This window comes from Scomber scombrus, chromosome 7 (genome assembly GCF_963691925.1).
Source record: "Scomber scombrus chromosome 7, fScoSco1.1, whole genome shotgun sequence".
Classification (NCBI taxonomy): domain Eukaryota; kingdom Metazoa; phylum Chordata; class Actinopteri; order Scombriformes; family Scombridae; genus Scomber; species Scomber scombrus.
Genome location: NC_084976.1, coordinates 10,868,504 through 10,887,754, shown reverse-complemented (window position 1 = coordinate 10,887,754; position 19,251 = coordinate 10,868,504). Strand labels below are relative to the sequence as shown.

Here is a 19,251-nt window from a genome sequence, read left to right as displayed (position 1 = left end):
GAAAACTGAAACATTTCCAGGCTGAGTGTGTGTGTGTGTGTGTGTGTGTGTGTGTAAGAAACAGAGCAAGCGTAAAAAAGAAAAAGAGATACCTGGCTTGACACAATATAGTTGTCTATTTTCACAAAGTGGAAAACAAATGCAATGTATATCATATCTGTGGCTGTGTGTGTGTGTGTTATCATCAGATCAATGTGTGTGACATTCAAGTGTAAATCCACCTGTTCCCTCTCTAGGAGAGGAGAACTGAGGAGAGATGGAGAGATGAGGAAAGGGGAGAGGAGAGGAGAGGTGAACAACACAGCACCATCCAAAATGATGTCTCACATTGGACTTGATTCAATGGTAAAATTGCATTGTATCCTGGCAGCAACAATAATCTGCTATTGTGGGGAAGAAAGTTTTGATAATAGATCGAATGAAGTGAGGAGGTGGAGGAGCGAGTGGAATAAGAGGACAAGAAAGTGCAGAATGTCCTGGTCTGTGTTCAAGTCCCAGCTGGAACCCTTTCATTGATTCCAGCAGAAGCCTGGAGCTAGTTGAAATAACATCGACCTGCACTTGACCCAACAGCAGTGACACATGAGACAATCATAGAACTATTCAAATACTTAAAACATACCAACAAAGGACAACAAGGAGCCAGATGTTCAGGGTTAGCCATTAATTTCCATTGTGGCATAGATACAGTGAGTGAAAAGGCTCTGAAAGGAATCTGAGCATGTATCTTGTTTCCACTAAATGTTCATCATAACTAAAGAGTCCATAATGAGAGGGAATTGTGAAGCAACACTGGAGTAATTTTCCAGCAAGTATGAAAAAGTGATCTACGCCACAGCTCCATCTGTGTTTTCAGAGCTCCTTGACAAGGAAATTTCCAAAGAAAGTACAATGTTTTGTCTTTTTGTAGATTAAATCATGACATGGGAGTGAAATTTTCTTCTCTAGTTGGTTGCAAATTCATCTCTTCCTGGTCCACCATACTAATGTGTCTATGGAAAGACACACTTACAGTAGATGATGAATGAATTCACCCAGGGCAGTATGAGTAAGAAATGATAAATAATAAGAATAAGAAAATGTTTCTACTTAACTGAAAAGTTCATTTACAAATGAACTGAAAGTAAAGTAAAAGTGAGTTCAAAGTTGAATTATGGCACACAGGCAAACTCCTACACACTTCTTCAATAAAAGATTTGATTAAATACTGTAAATGCTGTTTATTTGCATTTACTGAGAGGGTGACAGCAACTAATTATCTTCATTTTCAGTTAATCTATTTAATAATTAAGTTTGTATTCAAATAGCTGTTCGACCTATTAAATGTCAAACAATGCTCATCACAAGATCCCAAAGCGCAAGATAACATCTTCAAATTGTTTATGTTCAACCAACAGTCCTAATTCTGAATGTATTTAATTTACAAAATAGAAACAAACTATGTATCCTTATATTTGATGCATGATTGCATTTTCACTTTGTAAATTACTTTAAAAAAGAAAATACATGAATAAATGTTAACGCAAGTGATTACTTAAATCATACCAAAACAGTTTATTTAATCAAATAAATGTTCCAGGGGTAACTGTGAAAACAATAAAAAATGGATTTTACTTTTATGGGAGCGTGTAAGAAGCAATTTTTAAAAACTAATCTCAGTTCCACAGATTTTGTCCCATTATCTAAACCTCCTGCATAGGTATTCACCTAACTATGTTTTGTCAAAACGGCGCCTTTGTATCTTGAGTACAAAAAAGTACTCACCAGGATTGGCTGGATAACCTAAAATTCTCTATTTTCTTTGGCTTCACAGAGATGCTACACAGCCCCACAACACAGTACTTAGCCAGAGATGAATTCCTTTCCACAGCATCAGTCAGTGTTTTGTTAGCAGGGGGGTGCGCCTTACAGACTGACGTTTGCTATGACAATCCTTTCAGGACACGCTACATTTCTTCTTCAACACATGGAAACTCCTTAGAATCCATGTCAAAACTATGTTATGATTTCTTTTCCACCAAGAGAAGGCGATACACAAAGAATAGTAAGGCCACTGACAATGACAGTGTTTGCCAGACTGTTGAGATTTAGGACGGTTCTTCAATTTGAAACTCAGAGCGCTCAGTTTTGGCAGGCTTGGCAAAATCTGTGTGCACCCTGACTGTGTGTGTGTGTGTGTGAAGTGTTAATGACAGTCCTCAGGGCCCTCACAGCATCAGATCTGTGTTTTCATTCCCTCTTGGAACACCGTCAGCCTATGGATGCTCACCGTTTGATGTCTACTGATCCGCAGTTCCTACCCACACCCACACAAACACACAAGCACACAGACATCATCTCTACAACTCGCCACGATGTCTGTCAGTGTATATATACATTATGTATATGTGCACTTTCTGTGTTTTGTGTGTCTAAGGCTGTGTGTGTGTGTGTGTGTGTGTGTGTGTGTGTGTGTGTGTGTGTGTGTGTGTGTGTGTGTGTGTGTGTGTGTGTGAGACGCACACAGGGTTGGTCTCTGTGTGTGGTATCTCCTAATTGGGCATTCGATACAGCTGTCTTGTCTCTTGCATTTCCCTCATTTTTCCCTCTCTCTGCCAGTTAGACTCAAACAGACAAACACAGAGGGAGGACTGAGAGAGCGCAGTGCTTCAGAAGTCTCCGAATCCATTCCCCATATGTAGTTAGACATCTTCAGGCGCTATAAAGAAATTAAGTCTTGAGTATTTCCATGATGAAAAGGCAATGTGCTGCGAATTTAGAAGATGGCTCCATGTCACTGAAACATTAAGTTTATCTGCCAAAAGGGCTTTCCATGAAGATAAAATCAGTAACTGCAAGGCACTGGTTAGGTGGTGCATTCAGGAGTTATAACAGTAAAGAAGATAAAGTCCTGTATAAATACAAATTTGTGATCATCATAAGGCATCAATTGCAAGTAAGCCAGAAGAGGAATTGGCTGATGTTTTCTTTTTTCCTTTTCTTATCCTTATTTTCCATTAATCCGATAATACTATAGGGTACAGTGTGAACTTTTGCCATAAAGATTAATGTCAGCCTAAATAGTTGAGTATATTCTATTTTTCAAATACAGTGCTGGGTAAATTGAGTTTAGATGAGTTTAATTTCCACTACATCCCTGGCTATAAATCTTCAGAGAAGATAAGCCCAATACTTTCTCAATTTAGGATCCAAAATATAGGAAATATAATTATTGTGAAATTCGATGCGACAACATTGGAGTGTTAGGAACAGAAGGCTGTTGCTGTTCAATAATTAACCCTGTTGACAATGATGCAGTATGTTATTGTGAAAGCTACATTCATTAACTGGTGTGACACTTTTGAGTGAATCTGACAAGTCAAGAACAGTCATGAAGATTAATAATGCTATGTGTAAAAACTGGTTTTATTTATTTAAATGTTATAATAAAATTTGAAGAAAACATAATGCCCTTATCCACAGAATCATAAAAATACATTTTAACTGACTGTAGTTTGCAAAACTTAGACCTATAGTTTTAATACAGCAGAACACATTATTATTGTTTGCTATCCTGTCATTCGCCCACAGGCGAAAACAAGCTCCATTCTGATTCATTATCCATTCTAGCATTTTTTGACAATTTTCAAGGCCACAAGATGTGTATCGTTCCATACAGGAAAAACTTGCTTGTACTTAATAAAAAAGTATCAAGAGACGTTACTGTTAAATTAATTATTGCTCATAAAATGGTAAGATAATTAAAGATGGAATCTGTCATTGAAGTATTAAGTGATACATTTCAGGATAAAAACATATTCCTAGGGTGTAGATTTCATATCAATCAGCCGCCTCCTCAAGCATATTCATATGAAGCTTTTTTCCATTTTGCAGGTTTTATCCTCATCTATAGATAGATAGATAGATAGATAGATAGATAGATAGATAGATAGATAGATAGATAGATAGATAGATAGATAGATAGATAGATAGAAGTACTGAATAAGTGGCATGCGTGAGAAAGACACAGAAAGACAACAAGTGTGAGTGGAACTGAGCGAGCGAGAGAGAAATTGCCCTTGTGGTCCGCTTTAGATTCCGCTCACGTTCTGCTCTGTCCCCAGACGTTAAAAGTGTGTCCATAGTTTGGGCGACCGGGGGAGTGATTGGAAATGTCAGCTGACAACAGCACTTTTCACTGACACTCTGAGAACTGGCACGGAGACAGAGGAAGAGGGAGGGAAGGGGGGAGGGATAATAGAGGGAGGGGGACAGAGAGAGAGAGGGATGGAAGGAGGAAATGAGTATGATGACAGAATGGGAAGGGAGAGGATGGTACTGGTGGGCGGGTTGGCACACAAAGAAGCCACGCTCGGTAACAATAAGGATGAGGATGACATTGAGTTGAAAGAGTGTGTGTATGTGTGTGTGTGTGTGTGTGTGTGTGTGCGTGTGTCAGTGGCAAGACTGTCCTTTCATTATTCATTTAAACTGTGTGCGTGAATGAAATGCCTGTTTGTGTATGTGTGTGAGTGCGCATGCGGTGGTCTTCTGCCTTTTTGCATGTTATTTGCTGCGCGTGAGTTTGCAGGCGAGCACATTCATGCACACATCATGTCAGTGAGTGACAGGAAACTGCCCCTCAGTCTATTTCTGAAAGCCGTAGAGAGTTAAAAAACCCAAGGCTAAAACTGCTGCCCAAATGCACACACAGGCCCTCTCCCACTGACCTTTCCTAAATGTTACTGGCCACTTGGCACGCTGACTGGGTCTCTAATGAAACTTCTATTGGCCGCCATTTTTCACCCTGTTTCTCCAGAACGCCTCCGGGGCAAAAACTGAAATACAACAGGCTTGAACTGCAGAAGGGCAAGATATGGTGTATGTGTGTGTGTGTGTGTGTGTGTGTGTGTGTGTGTGTGTGTGTGTGTGTGTGTGTGTGTGTGTGTGTGTGTGTTGGAGTCCTCACAATCATTTCAAGCCCTTACCTACAGAATATTTAGCTCAATATATCATTCTCCAATTACATTTCATCATATTGTGCATTAGCTGTAAGCAAACAAGACCCTCTGTGGGAAAGCTGATTTATGTTTTGCATTACATTCTGTGTTGACTCTGTTTGTCCACATAGGGACAATTTGGATTGAAATGTGCAGGATTGACTTTTGTCATGACGGAAAACAACAGGAAGAGAAGTGGCAAACTCTGGCGAGAGAAGTCCAGCTTTCACCCGTCAATTGTGATGCTGTGGCTGATGTTACTGCAGAAGAGAAATCATCAGGAAAACCACATCATTCACTTATACATTATTAAGAGGAAGAGATCAGAACACTGAGTTGTTGTAAGAGTTCCAGCTTCATACCAGTCTGTAAAACCAGTAAACCTATAAAAACTGTTTTCCCAGCTGTTAGTAGGGATGGTTGTTTCGATCCAAAAAAGTTACCTAATACTAGGCATTTATATTTTACAAAAGTGAGTAAAATGTATACAAGTTTGGGTAAGATCTGTTTTAAAATTAAATACTACATCTATATTGAGAAAAATAAAAATAACCGGCATCACAGCTCACATTTACAGGTTTCTAAACCTGTCCAGTCATTTCCATTTGGTAAGCAATAAAACCACAGAACATCCTGACCTTTGTCTACATCCCGTTTGCAAGGGCAGTGCAGGACTCGGAAAGTCTGCAGAGCATACACGCTAGAGGTATTTTCTAGTTCGCCTTAAAAGTTGGCAGCTGTTGCAAGCATTTTTTGATTTAATGACTAAGTAATTACCTTTGTGAGACAAACGTGAAGTATACGGTGAACTTTCTACACCGCCACTCAGAGACTAATGTTAGCGTAGCGGAGAAACGAACACACACTGTGCATCTTAAACATCGTAAACCGACTTCGAGGTCAAGAAAATAACTTTGTTCTCAGTCTGTTTCCCCTCAACAACCCTGCACCTGCTCAGCGTGTTGTACAGTGATATCTTTCTCCAGAGCTGACGAGGGGACATGACATTAATACTAACACAGCGGAGCATTCTGCCTCCCCTTCAGTTTGCTATTGTCATACACACAGGAGACTTTAAGATGCTTACAAATTAATTAATTAATTATGTTAACATTTTAAAATAAAAATGCTTTGGACTATCTATCTTAATTGCCAGTTGTCATATTGTATTTCAGTGGAATAAGGACACCACTGAATATTAGGCACACAGTATACAGGAGCAAGAGACTGAAAATAGCCTTTTCTGTTCCTTCAGTTGAAAATCGATTCTGAATTGAATGGCACCCATGTGTCACCATTTCAAAATTGGGGGATAAGTATATTGTTCCAAGTCTATAAAATACACCCTACAAATACAAATACAAATACAAATACACATCATGTTTTTGCTCCATTGTGGTATAAAATTTGAATCCCTCTGGACAATTTTATTAGATTTTTTTCTAACTTAAGCACACAACACTCTACATGTGCATTCCAAAACGGTGCACCCCGCGCCATGCACGTTCTCCAGCCTCTACTACCTTTGCCTCAATAATAGCCAGGGGAAACTGAACGATGACAAAATATTGATTTTGCAGATCGGCCAGGAACATTTTTATTTTAATATGATGAGGAGAGGCAAATCATCTTTGCAGTAAAATAGTTGATTGCCAAAGTCATCACATTTCAAATTTTAATGGTATCAATTGGTAACTTTATCTTTAGCTGCAATGCAATTACATTTCTATCCAGCTTAATTTCACTGTCATTTTAATGGAATGAGTGGAGTGACCTCCAATGCTGTATATCAATGGATTTTTTTAACCAGAAATATCTCAAACTGTTGGCAAATGTATTAAAATAGTGTGTGTGTGTGTGTGTGTGTGTGTGTGTGTGTGTGTGTGTGTGTGTGTGTGTGTTTGTGTGTGTGTGTGTGTGTGTGTGTGTGTGTGTGTGTGTGTGTGTGTGTGTGTGTGTGTGTGTAGATGACTAGGGGCAAAAGGGAACGGATGGGTTAGGTCCAGCTGGGTTGTGTTTTTTCCTCTGCGGAAGCACAGAGGAGGAACACAGAGGTCAAGAGCAAACTGTTGATACTCATTATAAGCTGCTGTTGGACTCACGCAAAACTAATTACCATGAGCTGAACTGAACTGAGCAGGAATGAACCTAACTCAACTGCACTGGAGGATGCTGTTTAACTCTCGGATCGGGGTCAGGCTAAGTTGAACAGAATAGAGAAAAATCAAGCAGAATAGAACTCACGGCTGGCAGAGTTTGATGAGATCTTGGTCGGTGGTGGCAGGTGACAGGCCTCTGATGTACAGGTTGGTCTTACTAAGCTGCTCCATTAGCCCTCCTCCATGACCTCCTCCACCACCTCCACCTCCACCTCCTGTGGTGCCGGGGCTGGGCGGAGCCATGGGCGGAGGGGGAGGAGCATAGGACTGCTGAAAAAGATTGAGAGAGAAAAAGGTCACTTCAGGTCAAAACGAAATAAAAACAAACAAAAAACATGCCTTATATGGGACATTTTGATAAGAATCTCCAATTCAATTACATCCAAAACAAGGTATTTTCATATTTTGTGTTTTTGTATTCAACCTAATGCTGTAGCAATACCTACATTTATTTTTTAAACCTGCCTCTCGGTCCCAACAATCAACACATCTTTTCTCTAACGAACTGGCATTCATTTAAATAATCTCTTCCTGCATCGTGTTCCACCCCAATATGTTGATTCAACGGGAAGTGCATCAAATTAAGGATGCAGGATGTGTGTAAATAGTGGTGCTCATTATAATCATGGTTCAGAGTGTTGCGACAGGAACTTGTGTCAACGCCAATAACTGGAAAGGCCTTCCATAGCTTCATTTAGTGTTAATGACCATGCAATGACTGACTTGTCAGTTAGCGTAATCATCATTGCTGCAGTCACCTGCTTTAAGGTAGTGTTTCCATGCTTTGAAGCAAGAAATGTCTCATACTGTTTGGAGCTTTGTTAAAGATAGAGACGTCAGCAGAGTTTCTATGGACAAAATACTTTGAGTGTGTATCATTTAGTCAGTCAAAAACTAAATCTCAAAATCTAATGATTTTCTTGTTTCCCTTTGATCCATTAGATTGTCTTGAATCAGAAGACATTTTCTTAATACAAGTGATCTTCCTACTTCAAGGTGCTGTGAACTATTTCAAGAAGAATTTTTAAACACACAAGAGCTCTTGACACATTTACTGTTTTTCTGTCTTTGTTACCGTATTTTTCGGTCTAGTTTCCCGTTATGGGTGCAAAAAACATGTTATCCAGTGTTTAATCCAGGCTGAGGCCCTTTACCACCTCTATGTTACTTGAATATACAATTGGCTGTTCAATAACACATCACAATACTGACTACATGACTTAATATAGTGACTGTTCTGGCATTGCAAGAATTCATGAGTGTTTGGAACTGTTGTGTTCAGGGTGCACACCCATCCTTGCCTGCCTGCTTTGGGCAAGTTATTAGGTTAAGTTTAGAAGAAGTAAACAAGCCTGATGGCTCATATGGCAACAGTGTTGAGAACACTCTGCTGCCTAGATGTTTGGAGCAAATCAGCCACACTGTCTCGATCTGGTTTCAGCCCTGGTTTCACTGTTGGGAACTGGTTGGATAACACAACCTCATATAAAAAATGAAAACGATTCAGGCTGGCAAAAACAAGCTGTAGTTAAGTTTATACCAGCCGCTATAGCAATGCACTCTGGCTTTCCAAAACCATTACAAATTAATATTAAAAAAAGTTATATATTATGGTTCGACAACTCTGTGGTTAAGGTCTGGTTAGGTTTAGGCACAAAAACCACTTGGTTCGGGTTAGGGAAAGATCATGGTTTAGGTTAAAAATAACACTTGAAACATGGTTTATTGTTCCTTAATGTTGTGCAACCATTGTTATCATGGCAACATTTACTGTTGCCATGATGACACGGTTTTTAAAAATGTTAGGGTTTTTAAATAACATGTCCCAACTGACGGTTGGTAACATGACACATTCTCGGTTGGAAACAGTAAACAAATGAGCAAAGTCCACTATCTATCTAGCCATCCACCCAACCCACCTCCTCCTAACAAGGCAAAATCAGTTATCAAGTCACATTATATTGACGTCACCTGAACTGTGTCAGTTCCGCGGGCCATAATGGCCACTAGATGGTGTCTGTCACTGAAGCTTAACTGTAGGTCATTTTTGCCAGCCTGAGTTTTAGACCTGTATATGTCATTTTTCTTGTAAGGCTGCGCTGAGATGGAACAAGTTCAATAATCTGAATCAGGTCAGTTCCACTATGTGCCATGATGACAAGTCAGAGACAAGAAAAGAAGGTGGATGGAGTGAGAGAGTGAGGCAACACAGGATGTGTGTGTTCGTCTTTCTATTTGGCTTTGTGTGTGTATATGCATATGCTAGTGAGCAAGTGTGAGCTTGTGTGTGTGTGTGTGTGTGTGTGTGTGTGTGTGTGTGTGTGTGTGTGTGTGTGTGTGTGTGTGTGAGCCGCAGTGTTTGTGATAATGACAGGTTGTCACGACACAGCAATGTGGAGCCTGTGCCAGCTCTGATATTAATCCATTACCTGTACTTCCCTCAAACGACACACAATTCCTACACACACACACACACACACACACACACACACACACACACAAGCATACTGGCAGTTCAGAAAGTCAGTGCTAACAGGATTCAACACATACAGCAGCCATATAGAAGTAAAAGGAGACGGTGCCTGAGGAGTAGTGTCATTTACAGGCCAGTGGCTTAAACTAACAGTCCAGAATGAGTCTATACTCTTCAACAAAAACATGACAAAGTACGGAGATGAAATAAGGCTTCGCTGGGTAATATCTCATTTTAATGGCTGTCACAAACTCTATATTATATTGCAAGTGTCTCCTAAAACCCTTACATTTGCAGTTTGGTATTTTTACCGGAATATCTACATATATTGTATTCATACAAAAGAAAAAAGTCGTCTGTGGGTTCATGAGCTACTGACAATGCAAACTGACAATGACAATGTAAGAAAAATGCATAAAGGACAATTGACTAGATTTAATCATTAGCTGGCAGCAAAGTAAATGCCTGATATTACATCAACTATCATACAAGTCACACATTTTTGTTGCTTCCAGCTTCTCAAGCTTTTCTCTGTTTGTTGGCCGGACAAAACAAACAATTTGAAGATGTCACCTGAGCTCTGGGAAACATTTGCTGACATTTTATAAACTAAAAGTTTAATCGATAATGAAAATAACCACTACTTGTAGCCCTAAATATCACTTGTGCAAATAATACCAGTTCTCCTATCATGGGGAATTACATGCCATATGTTTCTGCAGGAAATGTTTTAAATATACAAACTGCAATGTGTCAAAATTATGCTGTAAAAAGTGATAACAAAAAGGTTAACTCTCGATCTTGAAACAGTATTCTTATTCGAGACAGATTTTCAGCTTCAGCTACAAAACAGACACACTGAGCAGAACATCAAACTACTCCAGAGGAGCTGCTTAGTGCCCAGCAGTGAACAACTTGTACTGAGAAATGTGTGTGTTTGCATGCGGCGTCTGTGATCACGATAATGAAAACCTCACCGCTTCAAAACCTGAACTGTATTGAGGGCTGAATCGATGCGAGCCCCCTTCACAAAGGGTTTGTTTACTGGCCATCTCTGAAAGATAACATGGAAACATGTTTGACGTGTCAGACAAAAATAAAAGACCCCAGGCTTCATCTGAAAGGGAAATATCACCGGGATAAAAAGCTCTAACATGCTTAAGATAAGACACACATGACAGGCTTGCACACATAATGCTGGCACATGCAATACACACACACACACACACACACACACAAACAGCCAGCATTTATTCGCACGCACGCACACACACACGCACACGCACACGCACACACACACACACGCACACACACACGCACACACACACACACACACACACACACACACACACACACAGCCAGCCTTATCAGTGTACATTCATTTCATTCCATCATGATCTGGAGCAGAAAAGAGTAATTTTTCACATACACACATCAACACTCAGATGTCCAGGTATGCACAAATGTACATAATCTCTCTCCTTTCTCTCATTCGCTTACACAACACACACACACACACACCTGATCAAAGGCCTTGCCCAGGGAACCTCTTTCAGCCAATTTGTGCAGCTGTCAGGGTTGGGCTGATAGTGAGCGGTGTATGTAATATGTCAGAGACTGTGATAGGGAAATCCTTTGAAACATTAAAATCTCTCTCTCTTTCTGGCATCCTTGCTTTCTACTCTCTTCTCCCTCTCTCCCTCACTGTCAAATTCCACTCCACCATCGCTCTATCTCTTGCTCTTTTCACCTCCATCTTTCCACTTTCCACATACCCGCTCTATATTTCTTTCTCCCTCACTCCCAGCCTCCTCTCTTCATCCCTGTTTCTCTCTTGAAGGATTACTGTGCAGTCGGAGTGTGTGGACTGAAGGCTGCCTCTCAGCTGGTATTGTTGACACACTTAGTACAGTGGAGCAGCTCTCGCAGTGGGGGAAAAGGCTCAGAGGCAGCGACACAAACTGTCACACAAAGCAAACACAGTCACGGGGTTTTTCGAGGATTTCATGCACGGCTGAGCATCTGAACAGTAACATGCTGCAAAAGACTGCTGCATGGTGTCATAGATGTGCACAGTGTGTCTACCTGAGGAGCGTGTATTTGACTGGATTGTGAATTGCAAAGATGGCTGAGCATGGAAGAAAAAAATGTATGTTTCTTATTCCTAACACACTACGGAATGTATGCAGCACACATTTAAATATTCAATTTCTAACAATGAACTGCAACATAGCTGTCATAGCATCACTTGCAAAACTGGTATCAAAGGTCTGTTGGTCTGCGTGTATTGTATTTTTTATGTTATGTGCTTTAATGTACAGGTGGGGGACAATCTACAGGAGAAAAAAGAATGAGTAAAGGAAAATAATAAATGCAGATGTTTCTATATACTTGTAGAATCAATGCCAAACCTAACTGAGACATTCTATGTATTTTTTCCCCCTTAAATTTGTCACCAATCTGCATTTCTGCAGTATTTACTGCACTTGTGTTGAATCCAACTGCTTGTTTTGTTCTCATTTGATTTAAGGTCTGGAACTTTTCTGTTTGTTTTGGTCTGTTTTTTTTGTTTATGTCTGTTTATGTGGCAGTAGAAGTTTATACTCTGACAGAGGAGGGTTAAATACATTTGGGTACAAGGTGTCAGACTTCACCAAAGCTGAACTTGACAGGAAAAAAGTGTGCTGATTTACTTCACCCACGTATGAATCTACTGATAGCTGATATTCCGTTTAAATGATCAAATTGAATTTTAACATTAAATGCTGGCATGCTTAAAGACTTTACTTCCAGCCATATATCATTCTGCCCACCCTCTTCCTCTCTAACCAGCCACTGCTCAAGATAATACACATAATACACACTCATATGCCTGAATCTAAGCACACATGCATACACACACACATACAGTACATGCATGCAAGTACAGTCTATAGATAGCCCTCTTGTCCCTTGAGAGTTCTCTACTTTCTAAACAATGTGTTGCTCCTGGAAAGCCCTGAAATGGGTTTCAACTGAACCCTCACACACTGACACATACAAACACAGCTCAGTTCTTTCCAGAGTTCCAGTAAAAGTACACTGACCTCTCTAAGGTCAGATTTCCCCTGCTTATTTTCAGCAAAAACAATCTCCCTTCCTGCATACTGGGCTTCTGTGTGTCTGTGTGTGTGTGTGTGTGTGTGTGTGTGTGTGTGTGTGTGTGTGTGTGTGTGCGTGTGTGTGTGTGTTTCAGTGCATTGCTATTGTATCTATGCACATTGATCTTCGTTTGAGCAAGACAGCGATGCAGAGATAACGGACAGGCAGCAAGTGAAAGACAGAAACAGGGCTCTTGAGATAACAGTAATAGCAACAATGAGTCCATTCATCTACTCCGCTTTATACATTTTAACAAGGCATCTCTGGCAATATGCTCTGCCGGGTGCATTTAATATGATGTAACACATACTTTCTCACTGCTGTAGGCGTGTATGCGAAGGCATTTAAGCACACTCGTTGCAAGGATCGAACTTTGCTGCCTTTAGTGGGAGTCCACAACAGAAGGAGGGGCGGAGAGACTAAGTGAAGCTATAGAGAGAAGAAGGAGAGCTGTGGAAAAGATGTTAGAGAGTCCCAGAGAAAGGTGGACTTTAGGTGAATGGTAGGAAGGAAGGAATGATTAAAAAATAAAAAAAAAAGATGGATGAAAGAGATGGTGCTAGACAAAACAATAGAAAGGTGGTAAAATAAGGATGGAGGATGCAAAAAATGGAGTGAGAAAGGATAAGGAGGACATGGGAGAGAGGGCTGTTCCGGCTTCTTCTGATGCTTCCTGAAACACAGAGGAAAGAATGCTGGCTATTTTTGGGTCCAGCACTGAGATTCTCTCTTACTCTCTGTGTCTCTAAACACAGCAGCGGAAGGGTTTAAGGAAGAGCTTATGAATACATCAGAATGGAAACATGGCTCCCAGTATACCGTCCCCTGTTTGGAGATTACACAAGCAGCTAAATTATGCTCTCAGCCTTGACTGCTGCTTCTGTCGGAAAACCTTGAAAAGACAATAAATCATCTTTAGAGGAATTTACAAAAAAACTCAAACTTGATTGTCAAAGCAGCACGTCCAGGCCTCGTCTGATTGGAAGACGTGGTTCCATGGTGTTGCGATCACCACACGGAAAATAAATACTTTAAATATTTGCAAGAAAAGAAAGAAAAATGTCACATTTGTATTTGCAGGAACAGAGGAGGCTGCAGCAGTGTAGAAGGTTCAGTTAATGCTGCGTACAATATAAATAGCCTTCTTGGAGACAAGCCTAATGATATCTAATACAGGATACTTACAGGTTTCCAAGTGTCAAATTGAGGAATGTGTAGGCTGGTGGTATAGCCTGTGATTAGTCTAGAGAGTAAATGATATGTCTGGGGAAATCACACCTGTGGGTTATTTAATAAAATAATTTCAAAGTCCATGAACAGCTCTTAATTCTGAGAAAAGGATTTGCAGTTCTTTGAATTTAGACGTACATGAAGTGCACTTTAAATAATAAAGTGTGTAAGAGTTAAGGCAATCATGTTGTGTCAGCATTTTTCACGCCAGTTAGGATGACATACCAGAACAAATTAAAACACACAAGGAGTCTTTGTAATTGAGGTTATTTGTCACTGGACAGATCAGCCACTATATTTTACATGGGTAATACTACATTAACTATACCCTTGGGCTTATATAGTCATGAGTATAATTATTGCAAATTGAGGCTGTTTAAGATTTTCAAGACCTGCAGTGGGCAGAAATAACTGGATATCATGTTTTACTGCGGTGTCTGCAAGTTTCATAAGCCTAAAATTAAAATTGTTGTAAGGTCAATCAAAATAGATGGAAAAAGGAGCAGTTTTATATAAAAATACAGAAAGTGAAAGCAACTATCAGAAGATAGTCTGCATGGACTATTTCTTCTATTTTTTAAACCAGGAAAACAGTGCAGTAGAAACAGCAACACTTGTTTTTATAACAAAAAAATACTTTAAAAAAACCTTAATATTTTTTTTAAATATACAAAGGAGAAGAAAAAAATCCTTGCTGGTAAAATTGCTCATTTATATTTTGGTTAAATGTTTCCCCATGTCTCACATAATAAAAAAGCCATTCTGTCAGTGCAGAACTCTTCCACAAATAAAGGCTTTGTTCCTGCATTTTAAGCAGTGGTGTTATAAAGCCACTTACCCTAACACTGATGTCTCATTCAGCCTTCTTGTGCTTTCCTGCCTGTTCATCTATCCGCCATTACATTTCATGCACTTCTACTTTCATTTTCTCTAGTATCTTGTTTATCCCTCAACTCTCCCCTAATTTCCCCTCTTCTCTCATCACGCTCCCAGTCCCCTTCCCAAACGACTCCTTCCCTGTTTCTCTGTCTCCTCAGAAGATCAGGTCGCCTAGGTTACTTCCCAGTGGACCACCATGTTCCAACCGTCTACCTCTCCATCTCTCTTGTTAACATCAGCAACAACAGCATCAACAACACTTGGGTTGTCATAAACAAGTTGCACAAACATCCCAGGAGGACATCCAGTATGGGGTTGGTGCTGATTGACCTGGTGCGAGATAAGGAGATGATGGAGAGCGACTGTGGTGGGTTGCTAAATTCCTGTGGTTGTGTATATTTGGGACAGAGAAAGGGGAGGCGCGGGCTGTGTGTGAGTTTACAGGCTGGCTGTTTAACTTGGGATTGATTAGAATCTGAATTAGTCTGCATGGCTATTGTTCTCTGGGTCAAGCCCTGTGTGTGTGTGTGTTTGTGGAAAATAGACAAAACCCACTAGCTTATGCAACAACTGTGTTTATATTCTGTATAGATGTGCTTATATGTGCACATAATGTTATTCGAGAGCTTGAATTGCATGATAATGCTGCTACAGGCACATTATTGCTACATGGGACAGGGAGGTCACAGCCCCACCGCTCCCCATATAAAAAAATACGGAAATTAGTTCCACCCAATATTTGTAATTGAGCAGAAACATCATCTGATTCCTCCAAAAGCTGATAGAAAACTCATTTGTTTAAGGTTGCAGTTTTGCACATTGTCTGTGGCGCATGGTTTGTATTGCTATGTTTACTGTTTCCTGTACTTTACTGTACATGGCTCATGTAGCTACTGGTTAAAGACTTAACATTGAAAGTAGGAAGACATATTTAAGGCTAAATCCACTTTTGCAGCCACTAAACTGGTGCAAATGAGACAAAAAATGGAGTTTCATTCACAAAGCACCTGTAAAGGATGAAATTCACTGAAAACTGCACAGCCAAGCAAATAGCGTTGTGGTGTGCCTGTCCCATTTGCATGTATGTAAATGAGGTCATATTCATACATTGACTGCAGAACTGGCCCCTTTCTATGCAGATGAGCATCTTTGCAAAAGTGACTAATTCACAAAGACCAGTGCAAATTGCCACACGCAGTTAGGGGGGTGCTATTACTGTCTTCAGAGGATTGGTTTTACCCCTCACTCTCTCTGTTTCCCTTCAAATCTTCAAGCTTGTGAGGCTCTGAATGATATTGAATTGTTATTGAATGATATCAAGGGCAAAATCTTTGGTGAGACATTGGGGAGTATCAAGAAAGCAGACTTATCTTGGACTTTAGGCTACTTCAAAATAAAAATGTCAACTCTGATGGAGCTCAACATTCATCCAAAAGGAATGCTTTATTACAAACAATCACGTGTTTAAACCAGAATTTATGTGTAACAGCTGACCTGTGTAGATGTGAGGCAGAACACAGAACATTAATTACGGTCACATCCTGACCCATCCAGTGTTAATGAAATTATCGCTGCTGTGCCGCGTGCATAAATGCACACAGCCTCTTTCTCAGTTTGGAGATGTACTTATTGTTTCAGTTACTGTATGATGCTGCAGCCAGCGGACAGACTGATATTTCTGTGAAATCCTGGATACATTCAGTGACATCTCAACAGCATTATTGTAAGATTCAGACATTAATCTAACACGGTTCAGACCTGCTTGAACCACATTAATAACTGTATTCTGACATTTCAATAGATTATGTTATAGATGTGAAATACTACAGAAGTAAAAGAAGCACAATAAATGAAAGTTAGTTTGTGGTTAGGCTTAGATCTCTATTTGCAGTTTTTTCACTATGGACCAATATCTGTACTGAAAGGTGGAGAAAAACCTGAAACATGGGAAGCTGCTCCACTCACACAAATAGACACAAAATAAGGGCAAATTGCACTCAGCTGCAAAACTTTATGGGGGTATTTCATTAGCACAAAATATTTTGTGGATTTTAAAATAGGACAGAATGCAGGTGCAAGTGCTGTGGATTTCACAGTGTTATTAGCAGGCCCAATCCATTCTTCATGGATTTGGCCCTTAGTGTTTACTATTAGTGTTCACTGCTGCTAATCAGCTAAACTGGATTATATATACAATTTTTAGGTATATGCAAAATGTAGGTGGTAAAGATTGTGGTTCCAAAAAAGAAAAGGGCAACACAAATAGCCTCCTCAAAGGTCTTTAAGGTATGTACGTGTGGAGTTCTACCAATGCACATATTTCCAAATGAACATATATATATATATATATACTATGCACATATTGGCTTAGATTCAAGACTTTCTCCAAGTCATTTTCTTACATATGTGCTGTCTTTTCTGTCTGTAACAATCACAGCAACTAGCACCACTAACTACACTATAGCAGCTGACCTTGGATCCTCTTTCTAAAAATAAAAAAAATCCCAACAAATTCCTGAGTGACTTCCGAGAAAATCATTCCATGACATTACACATCAAAACCCACCCAGATGATTTTTCCTCCACCTCTCTGGGTACCCCCCCCCCATAAAAATCATACACTACATTCTTCCTTTTTAATTGCATGACCTCTAGCATGCAAGTTAAAAAAGGGGGGGAAAACATGCATATTGAAGAGGAGCTTTGCACAAAGCTCTTTTATTATGTATATTTATGCAAATGACACGTTAGTTTATTCAAGAAAGTCTTTATTCAAGAAAGTCTTTTCGCTCCTCCTCTCATTGCCCCCTGGTCAGCGTTTCAACCCTGCAGTATGCATGATGAGCAGACGGGGTTTGTGAATTGTGATTGTTATTTTTTATACAGACCTATATAAGATGGGGAAGTATGGAGGTTTTATTGTTCTACACTAACTCCTCTAAAAAGTTTTAAATGAAGCTGTATTAAACATTGCAGTTATATCAGCAGCAGCTCCAGTTCTTTGCCACTGCTAATGAACTCTGGATGTCTCCTTATAAGGTGAACTGTATATTTCTACCTACCGCTTATCATCAAGCAGTGTCTCTATCCCTCTTTATCTTATCGTTTCCTCCTTGCATATTAATAATCTCATCCTGCCCTGCATGTCTCTCACATCTTCACTGTTCCTTGTCAAACATTTTGCTTTTCCCCTCCTCCTATTGAACCTCCTGTCCTCATCTTTCGTCCTCAACTTTCCCCTCCTCTCCATTCCTCAGCGGCTGACATCCCCTGCCCTTGCTTATTTTCTCGGTCCATCATCTCTTTTCCTCTCGTCTCATCTCTTCCTCATGCTCACACTCCTCCTATCTGCTGCCCTCCTCTCCTCCAACACCCTGCAGGAGATTAAAATATGAGGAAACAATCAAGCTCGGCCTTATTAGCATATGAACGGGGGCCGACAGGCAACTGCAGACACGACAACAGAGCCCTGGAAATCCACCGCAGAGCTTTTTTTAATCCGAGGAATGACTTTTTACCGTATTTTGTTGAATGAGACAGAACAATCCTCTGCCAGTCCTTTCAGGCAGTCAAATTACCATCAGAATAAGAGGGCATAAGAATAAGACAGAATGCTTATATAGCGTCAGGTCAAAGAATGGAGACTAAAGAATAAGTGTGCAGACAGAATAATGTTTCTCCGCGGCAACAATGAGAACCTGAAAAGATAGGAATTGGTGTGTGTGTCTGTATGTGTGAGTGCACAAAACTGTGTGTTGGGTTCGTCCTCACTCAGCAACAATAAGAAGAAGAAACTGAAAAGATGGAAATTGGCAAGTGCGTGAGCTTGTGTGTGTGTGTGTGTTGGGTGTTTGGGGGGTGTTTACTCTCATTAGTAAATCAATTAAAATGTCTCTTTAGGCGTAGCAGCATCACAGGTCACGGCATACAGTATATTATGGGGAAATACGAGGCGACAGAACCAGTGGCTGTAACTTATTTCATTATATTGTGAAACCTCTCCTAAAGAAAAGTAATCTGGATCTTATGCTAAACATCTATGAAACAATGTCCAACCTTTCTTTTTTTAATAACATTTTTGAGAAATTAGTATTTAAAGAACTAAATGATGGCCTAAATATTAGCTGTATATTTGAGAAGTTTCAATCTGGTTGTCATCCTCTCCACAGTACTGAGACAGCACTAGTTAAAGTTGTAAATAACCTGAGAAGGTATATGGATGACAAGAAACTCTCAATATTAATACTATTAGACCTAAGTGCTAATTCTGATAAAAATCGATTATGACATCCTTATTAACAGACTACTGAAGTGTGTTGGCCTCTCTGGCTCAGTTTTAGAATGGTTTAGGAGTTATCTGTCCAAAAGAGACTGTTCTGTCTTCCTTGGT

The 19,251-nt window shown here is 39.9% G+C and overlaps 1 protein-coding gene across 2 annotated transcripts in view; it reads right to left on the bottom strand.

Annotated features, from left to right (window-relative positions):
* Positions 1 to 19,251, bottom strand: part of LOC133983270 (RNA-binding motif, single-stranded-interacting protein 3-like) — a 137,188-nt gene that overhangs the window by 77,467 nt on the left and 40,470 nt on the right. For both annotated transcript variants that reach the window (XM_062422298.1, XM_062422297.1), the window contains exon 2: positions 7,224 to 7,408. In XM_062422298.1, coding sequence (XP_062278282.1) covers positions 7,224 to 7,381 — 158 coding nt within the window. In that variant the 5' untranslated portion in view covers positions 7,382 to 7,408. The remainder of the gene's footprint in view (positions 1 to 7,223; positions 7,409 to 19,251) is intronic.